The sequence below is a fragment of the Equus quagga genome, chromosome 11 (assembly GCF_021613505.1).
Source record: "Equus quagga isolate Etosha38 chromosome 11, UCLA_HA_Equagga_1.0, whole genome shotgun sequence".
In the NCBI taxonomy this organism is placed as follows: domain Eukaryota; kingdom Metazoa; phylum Chordata; class Mammalia; order Perissodactyla; family Equidae; genus Equus; species Equus quagga.
The window spans coordinates 73,074,808-73,093,298 of record NC_060277.1 but is presented as its reverse complement, the minus strand read 5'-3'; the positions used below and the strand labels follow the sequence as shown (position 1 = coordinate 73,093,298).

The following is an 18,491-nucleotide window of genomic DNA, read 5'->3' as shown; positions in this document are numbered from 1 at the left end:
AACCTCTTCAACATTTGTCAATTTTTGTTTGGGTTATTTTTGCCATTCTAACAGGTGTAAGGTGATATCTTAGTGTAGTTTTGATTTACATTTCCCTGATGGTTAGTGATGGTGAACATCTTTTCATGTGTCTATTGGCCATATTCATATCTCCTTTGGAGAAATGTCTGTTCATGTCCCCTGCCCATTTTTTGATCAGGTTGTTTGATTTTTTGTTGTTGAGCTGTGTGAGTTCTTTATATATTAGGGAGATTAACCCTTTTTCGGATAAATAACTTGTAAATATTTTTTCCCAATTGATGAGTTGTTTTTTTGTTTCAATCCTGTTTTCCTTTGCCTTGAAGAAGCTCTTTAGTCTGATGAAATCCCATTTGTTTATTCTTTCTATTGTTTCCCTCATCTGAGGCGTTATGGTGTCCGAAAAGATTCTTTTGAAACTGATGTCAAAGAGTATACTGCCTATATTCTCTTCTAGAAGACTTATTGTTTCAAGCCTAATCTTTAGGTCTTTGAGTTTATTTTTAGGTATTTTGAGTTTGTTTTTGTGAATGGTGAAAAAGAATGGTCAATTTAAATATGTGGTTTTTTAAATATAAGAGGTCCAAAATTATGTACTTAAAAGAAATTCTATGAATTGGTAAATAGCTGTTCTTCTGACTCAGTTTTCAATAAGATATGAATGACTCAAAGTATCTTAATTTTCCTTCTCCCTCCCCTTCTTTACTCTTGCTCCAATCATACCAAATACATAGTGCCATTTCACAATAACCATGCCTTCTCAGCTACTAGTTGCTTTACGAGGAACACCATGTTTCTGCCTAACTCCTTATTTTTAAAACTGAATCAAAGTGTCATTGCCTCCAGAAAGCCTCTAATATCCACCCCTCTTTGTTTCAGCAACACCCCTGTTTCCTTGAGTTCTGTGCTTAACACTATCACAGCATTACAGTATGGTGATAGTATGTTGGTTGTTTGAATACAAAGATCTAATCTCAACTTTATATGCCCAGTGCCTACTATAATGCTGGCACAATTGAAGGTTTAGAAAAATTTTTACTTCATTGCTTTAACTTCATCTATCTTAAGTCCCTTAAGTATTTCTTAATACCAGATTTTTAAAACTGGAATGACCCTGGAAATCATCTATGTAACCCCTGCAATTTAAAATGTTTTTAAAGCACGACAACATCATATTTAAGAGCTGAGACTTGGAAGTCTTGGGTCCACCACTTACTAGCTGCATAACCTTGGACAAATTAAGTTCTCTGAGCTTTAGTTTCCTCATTTGAAAACGTGGATAATAAAAGTGTCCCTTTCATGAGACTGATGTGAGGATTGCTTGAAATGATGCATGTAATGCTGTGCCTGACATTAGTAAGCACACAGTAAACGTTAGGATTTGTCATAATTACATTATTACTACCCATGAAAAGATGGGGCCAGTAAATTTGAGCGGCTTATCTAGGGTTACTTAGCTTGGTAATGGCTGAGAAAGGACTTGAGCCCTTGTCTTCTCAATCCTATCTAGTTCTACTCTTTCCACAAGTGCAGAAAAGTTTTTTACTTTTGGCAAAATGTATGACATTAGTCATACTTACGATGGAGGGAAAGGAGGCCAGACAAGTGACATGAAATATGATGCATTTTCATGCATTCAGCAGATTGAGGGCTATATGCCAGGTGTGCTAGATTCTTGTTGTATTAAGGCAAAGCCTTAAAGAATTAAAGGAATAGTTAGCAGGAAAGTTTGCAGATTCTGGAAAAAGAGTTTAGAAATATATTTTATTGCTGAAGTTTCTCCCCTGTCCAAGCTCTGCCCATCCCGCTATACTGCTAATCCCCTTCTTCAGTCTGCGCCTTAAGAAAATCTGATGGCTTCCTTAGGCCACAATTGTTAATATTAATGTAAACTAGTCCTCTTCCCTTTTCACTATCCCTTCCCTAACAATTCAGTCCAAAAGCCATTAAGTGGGGCTGAGCAAGGTAAAGTTATCATGGCCCAGAGCTGGGTGTCGCTAAACGCAGTGAAAAAGAGCATTGTGTAGGAGCAGCATATACTTTGTCAGTCCAAATGCGGGTGAGAGGTAATACATGCAGAAAGGAGGCCCATGCAGGATGTCAGAGTCCAAGTGGGGTAGGGAATGCATCCATGCAGTGGGTGGCAGTGGTGACTACCCAACAAAGGTTGTCAGCCTGAACAGGGTGAGAAGGCATTTGTAAGGTTGTCAGCCTGAGTGGGGTGAGAAGGGCGTTTGTACAGGCAACGATGAGGTGTCAGAACCTGAATGGGGTAAGGTGGGTTTCTGTGTAGAGGGCGGTGGCGGCCCCAATGGAATATTCCTTACATTCAGGCACATTGATCAAATAAGTAAACATTCAGGATAATGGGAGCCAGGCTTCTTGCTGTCCTAGAAGGGGTTATAAGTATAAAGAGAAAACTAGAATGTGAACTTTGTAGTGTGGGTTTGGAATTGGAGATACTGGTGTGAACTCATAGTTTTCAAGATAGAGAAATAATTATAGATACAAATATGTGTACAAACATATACACACGTATACCCACACATACTTTAGTGAAAGGACCTGGGATTAGTGACACCCCAATAGCAATGAACATACCTAGCACCAAGATCTTGGTTTCTAAATACTTTCTTCTAAAAGGAACCAGGGCTTCTTGGAGAAATAGCTGTGGCAGAGAAAGTATAAGATGATCCTGGAACGTCTTACTCCAAAAAGTAAGGAAGTCTTCCAAGAATGATGGGGACATGTCAAAAGGACAAAAAGTCAGCTTGAAAAGACTCTCACTGGCTAAATATGGGACAGTTTGAGCATCAAAATAAATAACAATAATGGATTGTAATTCATTGAATAAAACTGGAATCTGTAAAAAATGAATGAATTGAAAGTCAGATGAGGAACAGGATATTTGCAAAATACTAATTACAAAAAGAAAAGAAATTTTACAGTGGAAAGCCTGGCAGACACCACCTTAATCAAGTGATGGAAGTTAACTTACCAGGATGGGGATAGATCAAATTGTGCTGCACCTGATAGGATGCCGTGAGAAGTCCACAGTATCATTCTCACGATATTTCTGCCAAAAATACCTAGGCTGAATCTAATCATGAGGAATCAACCATCAAACAAATCAAACTGAGGGACATTCTACAAAATAACCAGCCTGTAATCTTTGAAAGTGTCAAGGTCATGAAAGTCAAGGAAAGACTGGCAAGCTCTTCCAGACTGAGGGAGACAAAAGAGACATGAAAGTAAGGGAAAAGTGTGATTCTGGACTGGATCCTTTTGCCAACAGGACATAATTGAATGGGGTCTGAGATTAGGTGGCAGTACTGTATCATTACTTTCCTGATTTTGATGGTTGCGTTGTGATTATGTATGAGAATGTCCTTGTTTGTTGGAAACATCCTTCATGATTCTCACTTTTAAATTTAGGATCTGTGTATTTAGCTTCTATGGATGATGATTTTAAAGATAGATATGCAAATAACCTTTGGCCTGGAATCAGAAAACCTAGGCATAAAGCCTGTTCTGGAACTTTCCAGCTATGTGAACTTGGGCAAATCAATTAACCTCTCTGAGCCTCAGGCTCCTCTTCTGCAAAACTGGGAAAATAACATCTGTCACCCAGAGTTCTGATGATCAAATGAGATGATATGTGTGAAAGCACATTGTAAACTAAAGCTCTGTACAAATTGCAGAGAATTGTAATAATTTATTTAACTTTACTGAAATTTAGTGCTTCTAATTCAAGATATTTTGATGCTAAATATTTGCAAATGACATGCAGCGATGTTTTGGGGGGATGTGTAAATGTTTTGACAATATATAGTTAAGATTAAGATTTTTATTTTAACCTTAAGAGTTTAGAAGTTATTTTTATGAGATAGTGCAAATCTATATATCATGATGTTAAGAGTTATTACAGAAACAGTTCACAATGTAAGGCATTTACTGATATCTCACAATCTGACTTGGAACATTTATGGTTAAACTGCTCCATAAATGAATGCAGGGGCATTCTATACAGCTCAAAGAGGGGACTCTCTACTTTGAAACAAATAAAACTTAGGTTTAATTCTGCCACTAAAGTTTAAAAATGCGGGGCCAGCCCAGTGGTTAAGTGCACACGTTCCACTTCAGTGGCCCGGGGTTCGCCAGTTTGGATCCCGGGTGCAGACATGGCACCACTTGGCAAGCCATGCTGTGGTAGGCATCCCATATATAAAGCAGAGGAAGATGGGCGTGGATGTTAGCTCAGGGCCAGTCTTCCTCAGCAAAAAGAGGAGGATTGGCAGCAGATGTTAGCTCAGGGCTAATCTTCCTCAAAAAAAAAGTGAACGTATTTCATAAAAAAAAAATATTGGAAAATTTCATATTACTACTGTTGATAGAGGCAAATAGTGGGAGAAATTTACTTATTCTTAGCTGTAAGTTATGTGGAAGAAGAAAGTAAAGATGAGGGAAAAAAATACCATTTATATAATTCAATTAACCGTAATTCAGAATTTGAAGCACCTCATTGATATTTCCAAGACACAAATTATCCTGAAAAATTGTTTATAAGTCAAGTCATATTTTAAATGCCTTTAGGGGAATAACTGCAAATTCTTATTTAAAGTCCCTAATTTTATCTTTAAGAATATGCATTTTTATGTATTTTTTTAAGATAAGGTACATCTCTAATATTATAATTTGAAGAATAGTAATCTTTCAAAATAGCTTCTTTTTTTTTACTTAGCAAAAGCTCTTATTTTTTTATGGTATTTTAAGTATTTTAGCATAAAGATAGGATAACTCCTCTCCAAATATTTGCTGTTTGGACTGTCAGTGTTTACAAATTGCTAGAGATAGATTGTCTACTATAATCGGAGTCCTCAACTACAGAGTTGAAGGACTGATATGATCGATTTTCTCCCCTAAGTGATAAGGTTCTTCCTAGTTTAGCAGACATTAAAACCTTTTTCTGATGAGGTGCTCCACCAAGGCACACAGTTTTCAAATTACAGTTGACCGGTAAACAGAATCTAATTTGACATCTTACGAAAAAAACCTTGAACTGGTGGTAGAGCAGTTCGGCATGAACTTTGTCTTGTGCTGGTAAGATAAATACCACCTGAAATTCCAACTAAAATATCCTGTGAATCATTTCCAAAAAACAAGTCTTCTCTTGAACATGTGAGTTGTTTTGAAACACCCAATGTAGAAACAATACTGAATAGATTCCAACTGTATGAAACAAAAAGACAGACATATTTAAGATTCCATCCTAAAATATTTATCTTTTCCATTGTGGCAAATGCCTTCTAAACCAATTGAGAGGTGTATTATTTCATTCTAGTAGAGGAAATAAGACTTAAGCTCACCTTCCTTTAGAAATTTCCAGATCCCAAGAGCAGAAAAATTAGCTTAGTCGCTAAGTTCATCTCTGCCTCTAATGTAGTTATCTGAGCTTTAAAACACTGTTCTATCATTAAAATTGAGAGACAGTTAAGCAATGAAGGAAAGGGTGATACTACAGAAAGCAAGGGGAAAAAAAGATTCAGAGCTTTGAAATATTTCTTCCATGGAACTTAACATGACACATCTTAATAAATATCATTGACTTATCTCTGATATTGGAGAAAGAATTCAGGAATGAGAATGTTTCCAGTGGACCAGAAGAACTTCCTACAGTATAGGGATATTCCCTGTCTTAACATTTCTTTTTCTATATTTGGATTTATACATTCCATTCTCTAACATGTTTCTAAAGCAAGCACTTTCTAAGCTCACCTTCCCTAGGTCCGAGCCTTTTGTGAGCCTCCTCGTGTTTTGGATGATGTGTGAGCTCCGTGATGACTTTCAAATATACAACTTCTTCCCACTTAGCATAAGACTATTTTGCTTTTAGTACATTACTTATAGGGATGTCAGGTTGTAGCACAGTCTCTCTGAGGAAACTACTGCTTCTCCTCCCCACTCCTCCCTGACAAAAAAAGAAAAAAAGGGAGAGTGAAAAATGCCCTCTGATTACTGTTGTGTTCAATGAAGACAACCATTCTGAACAACTCTGATATCTTAAGCACCAGGTGTTGATTTATGAGGAAAGAGACATGATAAAAAAGGAACCAAACTTGGATTGTACCATTGGGTACCTAAGCATTGTCTAAGATATGTGTCAGAACGGCACAGTTAAGCCATTGCATTCCATCGTTTTAAGCTTTGCTTTGACAGTGAACTCCAGACCAATTATACAACAGATAGAACATATCAGGTCAGTCTTCCCTACTTATCAGAAAGAACACACTTCTAATTCCAGGAGAATAAACTCCCTTTTATGGGCTGGGAGTGGGGTGGGTGAGTTAAATGGAAATGCACACTTATGCTTAAATTTTGAGATTGGTGACACTAAATTAAAAAGCTTAGTAAGAGAGGATGGTGAGGGAGTGACTCATCTCACAGAATAACTTTTTGCCTTATTTTGAGGTTTCATTATTTGGTTTGATTTTTATTATTTTATTTTGGAGTATTGATTTTGGGTTTGTCAGGGTGTCACATCCATCTCCAGACGGGGCAGCCAGGGCAATGAATTTAGGTTACAAGTCATATGCATTCCAAGCAACGAATGGAATAAGTTTTAAATGGACTTTAAGATTTTTGGAAGGGAGATGAATTCTTTGGACTTCTTTGCATATCAATATAGGAAACAATCAATTGAATGGCCTGCGTGCCTTTGTCTTGTGTCTTCCTATTTCTTGCGTATCTCTTACTAATAAAATCACAGCCAAAAAAATAATAATACCTTCAGTACTTAAATAACTTGACAATTCAATTCCATTTTTATTTTTTACATTTATGTCAATGCTACACTAGATGTAAAAGTTCTTTAAAAGATTATTTTAAAGTCCGTCTACCTACTCTTAAGTTTTTCTTAAAAGAACAATCCATAGTAGTATTGATAAATAGGGGTCAAGTAAATGCAAACTGCAGAACAGAGATTTTGGGGTTTTTTTAAGTCTAGTGAAGTTTGAAAACTTTTCAAAACACCTATATAATTCTCTTAGCACCTGGCTTGGCAAAACTCTAATTCTGTTTGGGAAAAGTGCTTTTGAAATGTTATCCTTGGGGGCTGGCCCGGTTGCCCAGTGGTTAAGTTCACATGTTCCGCTTCGACGGCCCAGGGTTTGCCATTTAGGATCCCGGGTGCAGACCTATGCACCGCTTGTCAAGCAGTGCTGTTGCCAGCATTCCACATATAAAGTAGAGGAAGATGGGCACAGATGTTAGCCCAGGGCCAGTCTTCCCCAGCAAAAAGAGGATTGGTGGCAGATGTTAGCTCAGGGCTAATCTTCCTCAAAAAAACCCACAAATAAATAAATAAATTTTATCTTTGGAGAATGTGTGTGTGTGTAGGATGGGAAGAATCCATACTTGAATATCTTTATAAAGTAAGTTCTTAAAATTTGCAAAGCTATTTACTACTGAATATACATGCTGCCACTTACATAAACTCTCCTTTTGGCATGGTAGAAAGCAAAGAGAATAGAAATAAGGTAGCAAGAAGAAATAAAAGAGTGAAGATAACGAAGAAAGGTCAGTAAGGGACATTTTTTAATCCCCTTCCTCTTTTCCTCTAATATTTCTGGAAATTTCTCAGCAGCTAACATCTATAAGGAAAATACCTCACTGGGAAATGCAAAGAGTCAGAAAGAGAAGGAGGTAGGGGGAATACAGGAAGTTGGCCAGGGCAGAGATTTCTGGGGAAAGGAAGCCAAGATAGGAAGATCTATTATTGGATAAAACTATGCCTCTTCTATATGGTTCTTCTTTCTTCTATAGGGTTGTTAGAATTAAATTTGATTTATATACAGGACTTAAGTTATATGGGGCCAGATGATTGAATCCTTTTATCATTGACTAGACTTCATTCCCTTTAAGATTTTGATAAGGAAATCTCACACTACAAGGTAAAATTTGCTTCTCTACCTACACTCTGAGTCACAAGCCACCAAAGGTCAGATTTACTTGATCTGTATTAAGGGCTTTATGTAGAATGAAAAGTCTCTCACTTAACTGACCCTTTCCAATCAGCCTTACTTAGTCTCAATCTTGAAAATTATCTGAAGGGCTCACAATCCTGGTAGCCAACCAGGCAGGATCAATGGTTGGGGGATGTCCATTTAAGGTTAACCCAGACTCTCTGAATACTTTCGGATGGAGGATGACCTTGATTTAGGTCAGGGGGCCAGATCTGTATACCCTATAAGTGAGAACTGGATTTATCCTTTCTTTACAAAGCAAAGTAACCTCAACAGTCAAACTCAGTCATTTGAAGTAGACAAGCTTAAACCAGATGGTCAACTGAACACCAAAGACGCATTTGTCAATATCCATCTTCAAAGCAGTTCACAGACAAGCCACAGCGACTAATGAAATAGACCAAATTTGCCTGTGGAATGTTATCCTGAGTTTTTAGCAGAGAGAGACAGGAAGATGGCAATGTTGTGCAGCAAAAGCTAAAGGCTGGCCCATAAAGGAAGGTGTGTGGGCTAAAGTAGTGTCACTGGAAAAGGAGGAGGTGGCACAGCATGTCATAGTAATTAGACCCTAGACCCTTCAAATAATAGCATACATACACATTTGAGTAGGTGGAATTTGTTAATGTAAGAAAAATTAGAGGAAATTCATATAGTTTGTAATGGGCCCAAAGTATTGGAATAGAGATAAGGGTACACTGAAACAACAGTATACAAAGACACACACACTCACACATACACATCATTTTTCCGTTTAGTTTCTTACATCTTCCTGTCCTGACTCCACAGTAGCACACGGGTTACAGGGTTCTAGGAGATTCCAGCTGCAGACGTCTATGCTACTCAGAAAATATATGGCTAGCAAGACAGCATCCCTGTTTTCTCCTACACGGTTTATGCATTCACGAACCTTTAGAGTGAAACCTTTAGAAGCAAACAGATGTCAGATACCGGTGATTGTAACCAGAAATAATACAGGGGACTTTCACAGATCTGATTCTAAACCTAATCCTAACTGATTATACGGTGGTTTTCATCACCCTCACACATCCAAAACAGGCCAGTTCAGCTGTTTCACAAAGTCTAACGTGGCAATACGTCCAGGAGATTTCACAGAAAGAAGTGGCTGGAGGACATAAGAGTCTGGGCACCATAGTCTTTTGGGACTGTGTCTCCACGAAGGAGGCCCTTCCATTGTCAGGATTAGCTTGGGAGAAGGTGAGGTGTGACTCGTCAGAACTGGAGGACGAGGTTGTTGGGAAGCCACTTTCCTCTCACTGAAGCCTTTTATATAGCATTCAGGCGGATGTCCCCACAGGGAATTTCTGTCGGTGTTTCTGGAGTGATGCTTTTAATAATACGCTGTTAGGGAGAAGAATATGATATTATAAACATTCTTGTAATTTAACAGTGTTGCAAAAACATTTCAACATTTATATGAAAACGAAATTTAAATGGCATTTCAATGGCATTTAATAGTAAGTTGGAATAGTGTCATTAATTTTCCCTAAGAAAACTCCTAATTTATTAGTTTTCAAATATGGATCAAAACGGTATATTTATAAACTATAAGCATCTGTAAACTAATTAAGAAAGTCATTATAACACTAATGGGAGAAAATGATGAGCCTTTAATAGAACCTCCACTGGCCATAACAAGCCTCTGACGACCAGGGAAAAAGCATTCTTTTTCTGGACAGAGGAGGCTTCATGTAGCCACACAGGGCTTGGGGAGCAGAACAAGTGTTGGATTCTGGGGCCCCCTCCCCTCAACCGGGCTCCTTGTGCCCTGCAAACACACTATAGGCACGGTGCACAATGCCATCAGCCACTGTAACAGCCAAGACATCCTGATGTATGACCCACCTGTAAAGGAGCACTGGTTATTTCACACAAGGGTGCAAATGAGCACAGAATTAAATTTTAGAAGATGTGACCATTTAAATCATCACTCCTAAAACAATCTCATGTTGACACAGTACTCATCACAGGAAAAGGCTGGGAATTTTAACCTTAGAAACAGCTGAGGAACACAGAAGACGCCTCTGAAATATGCTTGGGTTTGGCTATGAAATATACAGCCCGCCTTGTAAAACTTAGCATCAAGTGACATGAAGCAGCTCAGAGACGTGGAGAAGGAAAAACAGCAGCACTGCAGAGGCTTAGAAAAATCTTTATTAAGTTGCTTAGTGAAATCTTTGATGGCCAAAAGTCTGTATTTAGTATGGTAAGCAGGCAAAATTGGATCTGAAAGCATCTTTTGATTTACTGATTTTAGGTGAAGCTCTGCTACTTGTCCTTTTATTTTGGATTGAAAAGGTATGTAGTCCCCTTCAACCTTTTTTATTTCCTGGTTTGGGGAGTTTGTTCTTCTTTAATGAGCAGGGTCTATGGAATTCAAAAAGTTCCATTCTCATAGTAAATGAAATTCACAAAACTGTACATGTTGTATTCCTCATCACCTTAATATTCGAGTACTGAAATCTCACACTAGAAATCCATTTAAAAGGAGGTGCTGTAGTGCTCATAGCTACCTAGACGTGTGAAGGTATACAAAGCAGAATTTCACAAACCATCCTTCCCCACGGATGAATATGTAACTTATAACTGATTAAACAGAATACGTCTTGCTAATTGGGAACAGGAACAGATCGCTCCAACTGGTCTTAAGTGGAGCTATGTTGTACAGAGAGAGAAGAGAGCACTAGGGTGTGTGGTGGAGGCGAGGCCCGCAATGAACAACATTGTAAAGTAGAAAGTTTGGCTTTTGTGCCCTAGCCCCTACCCACCCATTCTGCTGCCCATGTGGCTGCTGATCTCACAAAACGCCAGGCCCACCTTCGCTTTCCATATTTTGGCAGCATTCCAGTTGCCAGACTACTATTGCTCTCAAAATTCCCTAGGCCCTGGCCTTCTACAAGGTGATAATCTAAGAGATGGATCACTGTTGACATCTTCATGAATGCTTACTTACTAGGGACCATCTTCCCAGTATCGTTGTACAGGTTACTAGGGGCTTCTGGGACGATGACCTAATCCAGTTGATGACTCCAACCTTGAGACTTCCAGGCTGGAGGTGAGTGTGACATCCACCAAATTCCAGGTGAGTAAGGCTCACTCCATAAGCTCCAACCTTATATATGGCCAGGCTCCAAAAGATTTAAGAAATTTACCTTTCTCTTAGTCTTTTTTTTTAACCACACCAAAATTTCATATGAGGCTCCCTCCCTCATAGATAGAATGTTACAGACCATCAAGCCTGGTAATCACAAAAATATATAGTCACTTGGGGTGCCTGGCAAAAAACATGGTATGCTTTATTCCTCTCAGAGATTAAGCACGCACATGAGCATACTAAGGCTTTTGAGTCCCATAGTAAAGAAACCTATTTAAATTGCCTTAATCCAGCATTCTCCAAAATTATTTGACCACATAACCTTTTCCCCCAGCAGTAATACCTATTGATATTCCATGGAACTACTGCTCCTCAAAACACACTTTGGAAAATGTTCATCCAGTCCAATGAGCACATTTTAAAGATGAAGAAACTAAGGCCCAGAGGAGGTGAGTGATCTGCCATAGCTCTTCCCTCGCAGCGCTCCTGGACTGGCTGTATCATGACGCTTCTTGGTAACCCACTGTTTCCCTGTGGTGTCCTCTGGTGAAGACAGCCCTACAATCAGCCTTACCTCTACTACTAACGGGTCTGAGCTCTGTTAATTATACATCTTTGTGTGGCATTACTTTGTGGCCAACAATCCGGGGAATTTGCAAGAAATACCAGGATTTGAGGTGCATTCTGTGACCAAAGAATACTGACATTTATTAACCTAACTAGAGTTCCCACCCTGCTATGGTAAGAAACATAACCAAACAAGTAACGACTCAAGCATCTTCACCTCCGGTAATGTGAAGGGTAACACTGCTGGGAGTCCTGGTGGCTGGAACTATGAACGCTGGCAGCACCAGAGGAGAAATGGCAATGCATCTCTCCCTAACCTCTACCACCAATTTTCTGCATTAACAAATTATTAATACCCTGAGCACAAAAGAGAAGCTGCACCTAAAAGTGAAAGAGCAGTGGGCCAGGAATCAGGGACCCAGACTGTGAGCCTCCCTGTACCGTGTGTCCTTGGACAAGTCACCAAAAGGAGGAAATTTTGAGGAGGGCCATTCCCAGCCTCAGTATCCTTGTCTGCTAATAGTACCTGCCCATCTACCTCACAAGGTATTCTGATAACAAAATGAGATAACCTACCTGAAGATGCTTTGAAAAATATACAATTTTATACAAATTGTAAGGTTCTGTTGTCAAAACTTTACGGCACATTATTCATTACTGAAATGAATCTTGCTATAATGGCAACTTTTCTTTTACTCTAATGGTTTGAGCTAAAATTATGATATTGTTGCAACATCCTTATTTAGTGATGATTTTCAAAATAGCCTTTGCTATTTTTTTGCTGTTATTGTATTATTTGCTAATGGCCCTTGTTATTTAATTGCTGTTGGAAAATGACCATGGACATTTTCCACCATAATCTCCACTTAAATCAAAATTTGTGTGTCACTCAGGACATCACCAACCTGATGTCCGTGCCCAGTGGCAAGCAGGAAGCAAAGTGGTTATCTGACATTTCAGAAGGCTGTACATACCCCAAGCTGTGAGCTGTACACACCCCAAGCTGTGAGCTGTACACACCCCAAGCTGTGAGCTGTGGTGCATGCACATGACCAAGTGACTCTTTCACCAGTGTATTTGAGGCCTATGGGAGATGCCTTAAGATGACAGTGGCAGCTCTTAGAGGTCTACACCAGGGTGTAGGTATTTACATCTGTAAGGTTGAGAGTCTCCCGGTGAATTTCAGGTGTTGGATTTATCTACCTTGAATAGAGCATAATAAGAGAACCCTTTTCTCCCCAAATAATTACCAGTCTGAACACACACACACTAGCACATACCTCTTTCAGTGTCCCTGGAGTGATGATCAGCCGATAAGTTATATACGTTGGGATGCAGATGAAAGACGAGGTTCCTATGCAGTAACCCAGGACGACACTCCAGTGAGGATAATTATATTGGAAAAGTCGTAGCTGGGGTGGACTCATCAAAAAACTGCAAATGATGAACTAAAACAGAAATTCCAAAAAACGTTAAAAATCTTAACGAGATCCGTGCAGCTAGAGACAGTTCTAATACTGTGAACACCAAATGCTAAAGCTAAGATACTTTGGGGAAAGTCCCAAAATATGATATATCCTAGATTGAACTCTGACACAGAGAATTCACTAATTTCTGTGCCTACACTGCAACAATAAAACAGCTGGGTGTTCATCTTGATTTTCCACCCCAACCCCCACCTCAGTCTCTACGGTGGAGATGCCAGGGCCTCAGAACCCTTTTTTTAGGGGTGTTACAGCACCCCCTTCAGGGCAAAGGAGAAGAGATTGGCATCCATCAGGGGTGGTTTGGGCCCCATCTTGCCAACAGCGGAGGAAGAACTGGGTGACCTGTCTACGGCCCCTGCCAGTCACGGTGCTTCATATTTCTCTCTGCGCCGTTTTTCTTTCCTCCTGTGCTTCTTGGCTGTGATTGTTTTTGTCAGAGGGAAGGTACCTATGTCCAGGAGAGATCAATAATACGGTTCTCAAGACCTGGAGAGGACTCAGGCTCCTGGGTATGTGTTTCCTCGCTCCCCTTTCCTCGACTCTCTGCTTTCGGCATTAAGTGCTTCAGCCTGGGGTTTCAACCAGGCGTCTCAGCAGTGAATGCCTGCCTGCCACAGGCCCCCGTCGTGAAAGGAAGAACGGAAGGAAAAACCAGCTTAATACACTTTTTACTTGAAAATTTCGACTAAGACAAATTCCACGGTGTGCTCCCAACAGTCAGTCGGTTTATGAGTCTTCTTATTTCGGTTTGGTTTCCAGAGAGAGCATAAATATCAGTTTTTGCCTAGTAACCACTGTGCTGAAATCGTTATTGCTCTTGACTTAATTTTATTATTTCATAGTCATAAAGAAGACAGTAATGTAAATTATTTGTGTGGTCAAACATCTATTTATATCTTTTTTTTTCTTTGTCTTCAGGTAATAAAATGGCAAACTGTTAAACACACATCCGTCTTCTGAACAGTGTTATCCTAAGTCCAGGAGGAAGCTTGCAGAACAGGAGCCCGGCCAATTGCAAACCTTTCTCCAGACTTACTCTCCTCACCCCCAGACCCGCCTCCTGAGGAAGAGAGTTTGGGAACAGGGGGCAGGGAGTCTGCTTAGGAGCCATCCCTTCTATAACTCGTCTCATCTCAATGTCAGGTGTGTGAAAACCAGCACAGGTCAGGGAGGCCTCAAGCTCTCACTACAGCCAGTAAGTGTTGCTCCAGACCCCGCCTTGCACGGCCCAGCCTCTCCTTGCTCGTATACAATATTTTCTTTTTTGTCACTTAGTTACGGTGAAAAGGAATGTTTTTAGTAAGCTACTAGTTGTTTACCTAAAGCAGCGTTAAAAAGCCCAGAGCAGGGGATCTGTTGGGTAACCCCAGAAGTGGAAGACAGACTCGCCTCCTCTTCACCGGGCGCTGGAGCACTGGCCCTCAGAGTAAGTGAGCAAAGCACACGTCACAGGGATGTGAGTCATGTGCCTGAACCCGGGGCTGCACGTGGGTGTTCCTGGGCACAGAAGCTCACTGACGGTACACCAAGAGTTCACGCAGTCTGCTAGACACCCAGAAGCTCACAGAAATGAAAATACGAAAAAATATGGCATTAAAATAGTATTTATCTTGATTACTGAGTTTTTTTGGCACTCCCTTCAATTTTACGCCCATGGTGAGTGCCTCACTTGCCTCCCCCGAGTCTCGGCCCCGGACATTATTTCCTCACTGTGTGGGGAACGCTAAAGAAAACGAAGAAATAAACATGGCTTCTTCCCTCAAGGAACTAATCCAGCGTCTTTTCTTCCTTTGAAAAATAAACGAAAGGATTTAAGTAGATTATGGAGAAGCACCGGTAATAATATATATTAATAATCCATTTATGTAGGACTTCTGCTTCTAATAATGGCAGGCTAGGTGATTCAGACCAAGCTTCTCACTGAAAACAACTAAAACTTCTGGATTTAAAAATATATGTTTTTAGGGGCCGACCTGGTGGTGTAGTGGTTACATTCACGTGCTCTGCTTCAGAAGCCCAGGGTTCTCAGGTTCAGATCCTGGGCATGGACCTGTGCACCACTCATCAACCCATACTGAGGCGGCGCCCCACATATAAAGTAGAGGAAGATGGGCATGGATGTTAGCTCAGGGCCAATCTTCCTCAGCAAAAAGAGGAAGATTGGCAACAAGGTTAGCTCAGGGCCAATCTTCCTCACCAAAAGAAAAAAGCATATATATGTTTTTAATTGACCTAAAAGCACCAGTGAGCCGATAAGGCAATAAGGAACTACCAGGCCAAGCTCTAGGGGAACATGGCACCCAGAGTACACATCAGAGCCGCTGGGCCCTGAGGATAGGGGAGTGGACGTCAAGGAGGGACTCTAGGGTAGAGACTGACACTCGCAGCATTGCAGAGGCAAGAATAAGCACACTGTCCATCTCATAAGTTAACGTCCAGATGTATGGGTACAAAAAGTACGAAAAATGCACGCTGCCTGGAGAAAGTAACAACAATACAAAGGGCGCTATTTTGAAAGAGGAGGAGGGCACAGCCGTCTGCCAAAGGCAGAGATGTCCCAAGACAAAATGGACAGCCCAGACACTCCTAATAAGCTGGAGCTGGACTGCAGGGGCAGTGTAACAACCTTTCTTGCTCTAAAGGATAAAAAATTCCACCCCCCCATAAGGTTACAGATAAATGAAAGAACTGGAGAGTCGTCCCTGCTGATGTGCACGGAGTCACTTTACCCAGGGCGACCTCAGAGCACACTCAGGATGTCAGCAGGGTGCTCATCGGTCTGTGGGCAAACATCTTCAGATGGACGCCGAGAGGAAAGCAGGGGCACATGCAGCAAAGACAGTGAACACTGGACATGTCTTGGCAAACAGGCACCCCCCGGAACTGAACTTTCTCATCAGGTCCTTTGGCAACAAGTGGCTGCTACTCTTGACTCAGGCCTACAGTGGAGGACCTTTGTGTGGGACGTCTTTAAGGAAACGAGTACAAAATTACCAGGGCCTTCCCAGGGCCTTCATGAGCAGCACAGTAAATCGTTTCCCGGTCTTGAACAATTCTTACTTGTCATGTGACCTTGAACCCTTCTCTGAGCCTCAATTTCCTCAAATCTAAAATGCAACTGTAACTGCTTCATAGAATTTTTGTGAGGACTCAAAGAGCAATGGGTGTAAGCTTAACACAAAGTCTGGCCTGCCACTTAATGCTCAAGAAATGTTATTAATCGTTATCACTGAGCAGGGGAGCGATGTGATAAAGAGACCGAAGGCCAGACTACTCCATGGTGCCAGGAGTCAGAAGAGTGGTTAGCGATGTGGGGCACGCTGACTGGGAGGGGACACAAGAGGGGATTCTCGAGTGCCGGTCATGTGTCCGTTTTGGTATGGTTTTGGCTACAGAAGTGGGCTCAACTGATAAAATTTCATTGAGATGTACACTTATGATCTGCATACTTTTCTGTATATATGTTACACTTCAATAAAGTTTATTTTTTTAATAAGTGTTTGAGGGTGAATCATTCTCCAGGGCCGGAAGGAGAAGGGAAATAACAACTCACCAGGAGAAACAGAGGGCTGACGGCCACCCAGCAGATCCTCCAAAACCATCCAGGGCTGAAGCCAAGCATTTCCTTCACGTCACTGCAGAACTGGGTGATGCCTAAAACCAGGTGGAAGAGACTGATTGACTGAGAGAGTCCACTGACTTCCTTCTACCCCTTGATTCTCAGGGAGAGTAACAGCTCTGGAATTTCCCCATAGGAGGGGCTCAGGGGCAACAGTTCGGTCAGAAAGTGGCACAGGGGACTTGTCACAAAACTGCATTTTATAGCAAGCAAAGCTCCTTCTACTAGAGTGGGAGGACTGGTGGCCATTTGGGGAGGGACCTGGTGCCCACGTGCCCTTCTAAGATCTCAGCATATGTTTGATTTTATTGTTACTGTAGAAAAGAAAGTTGAATTTTGTCTAGGAACTGTTAACCCACTCGACAGAGAATGACTTTGGCTATATCCTGGAAACTCTCAAGAGAAAATTGTAACCGCGCTATTGCCCATTCATACGCCCGATCAAGATCAAGGTTCTTCTGTAAAAAGTAACTGGTAGGGAAGTGAGAAGTGAGAACTCTGACTGGTGAGAAATTGAGAAGGGGAAGGCAGGTCTGTGGCTGCTTCCCTGAGAGTGCCCAGCAATCCTCACACAGGTCTACAGCAACTCACACACGTCGAACTTGGTCCTCTGCGTGCTGAGGAGGTGGAGAGGACTTCTTAAAAAACAAACTGGGCTCTCATGCAACTCAAAATATGGGGCCCCTTCTTCATATAATGTGCAGTGACAAACATGCTAAAGCTGTTTTATTATCACAGAAACTAGGAAAATAAATACATTTTCAGAATGAACTCATTCATCCCTTCTTGATTTTAAAGATGAAGAGCAGCATCTCTGATCCTGGTTTTCTTCATTTCAACTGCCTGTGCCCTCCCCACCCCGACTCAGGGCTCTTGGTGCCCCTGCCAATGGACCCTCATCAGCTCAGTCTCTGCACTCCTGGTGGTTTCACTCTTATCAGATTCCACCCCAGGATCGAAGGAGGTGATCGGGGGGTTTCACCAAGGCAGATAACCCCAACAGGAACATTCTCGCCTCTTCCCTAGAAGATAAGCTCCTAAGCTCTGTCTCAGGGCTCTGGAGGGAGCGCTTGCTTGCAAATTGTAACCGGGGGCCCCTCTATACAGCAGTAGGATGTTGTACACTCTGCAAAGGCATCCACTGTGCGCCAGTTCTCCGTTGTCTGTCTGGTTCTTAGAGTCAATTGGGATCTTAAGCATCCACTGTGGATGAGCTATATGGACCCGCGCTTCCTCCTGTCTCCACTGGGTAAACATTTAAATTCAGGAGGGAAAAACGTCCTTCCAAGACTACGGGCAATCTGTTGTATAGAGTGTGAAGGAAACGACGACCTGTTTCTGAAGAAGGCATTCAGCGGAAACTATTTTGCAGACCCACGAGGAGGAGACATCTTGTCCACGGCCCTGCCTTTCTTTGACAGAATCAGCCCTTCTTTATTCTGGTGTCTACGGGCTGGTATAGAAAGGACCGTGGCTGTCGGAAGCAGGCATCTTACCATAGAACCAATACACGGCAACTGCTTCGATGAGCGCAACGGTGAGCACGGCCGGCCCCGTGGCATACTCCTCCAGCAGCTTCACCACATAGGCCCCTCCCTGGAAATGAGATCACGAACCTGGTTAAGGGCCCTCTGAGCCACTGCCTCCTCTTTGTGATAGGGGCCAAA

The 18,491-nt window shown here is 41.4% G+C and overlaps 1 protein-coding gene across 1 annotated transcript in view; it reads right to left on the bottom strand.

Moving 5' to 3' along the window:
* Window positions 1-7,347: 7,347 nt before the first annotated feature.
* Window positions 7,348-18,491, bottom strand: part of SLC6A4 (solute carrier family 6 member 4) — a 33,399-nt gene continuing 22,255 nt past the window's right edge. The window contains exons 11-14 of the mRNA XM_046674473.1: window positions 18,321-18,420; window positions 16,759-16,859; window positions 12,999-13,166; window positions 7,348-9,398 (exon numbers count right to left, since the gene is read on the bottom strand). Of these exons, the coding sequence (XP_046530429.1) occupies window positions 9,324-9,398; window positions 12,999-13,166; window positions 16,759-16,859; window positions 18,321-18,420 (444 nt within the window). The 3' untranslated portion in view covers window positions 7,348-9,323. The remainder of the gene's footprint in view (window positions 9,399-12,998; window positions 13,167-16,758; window positions 16,860-18,320; window positions 18,421-18,491) is intronic.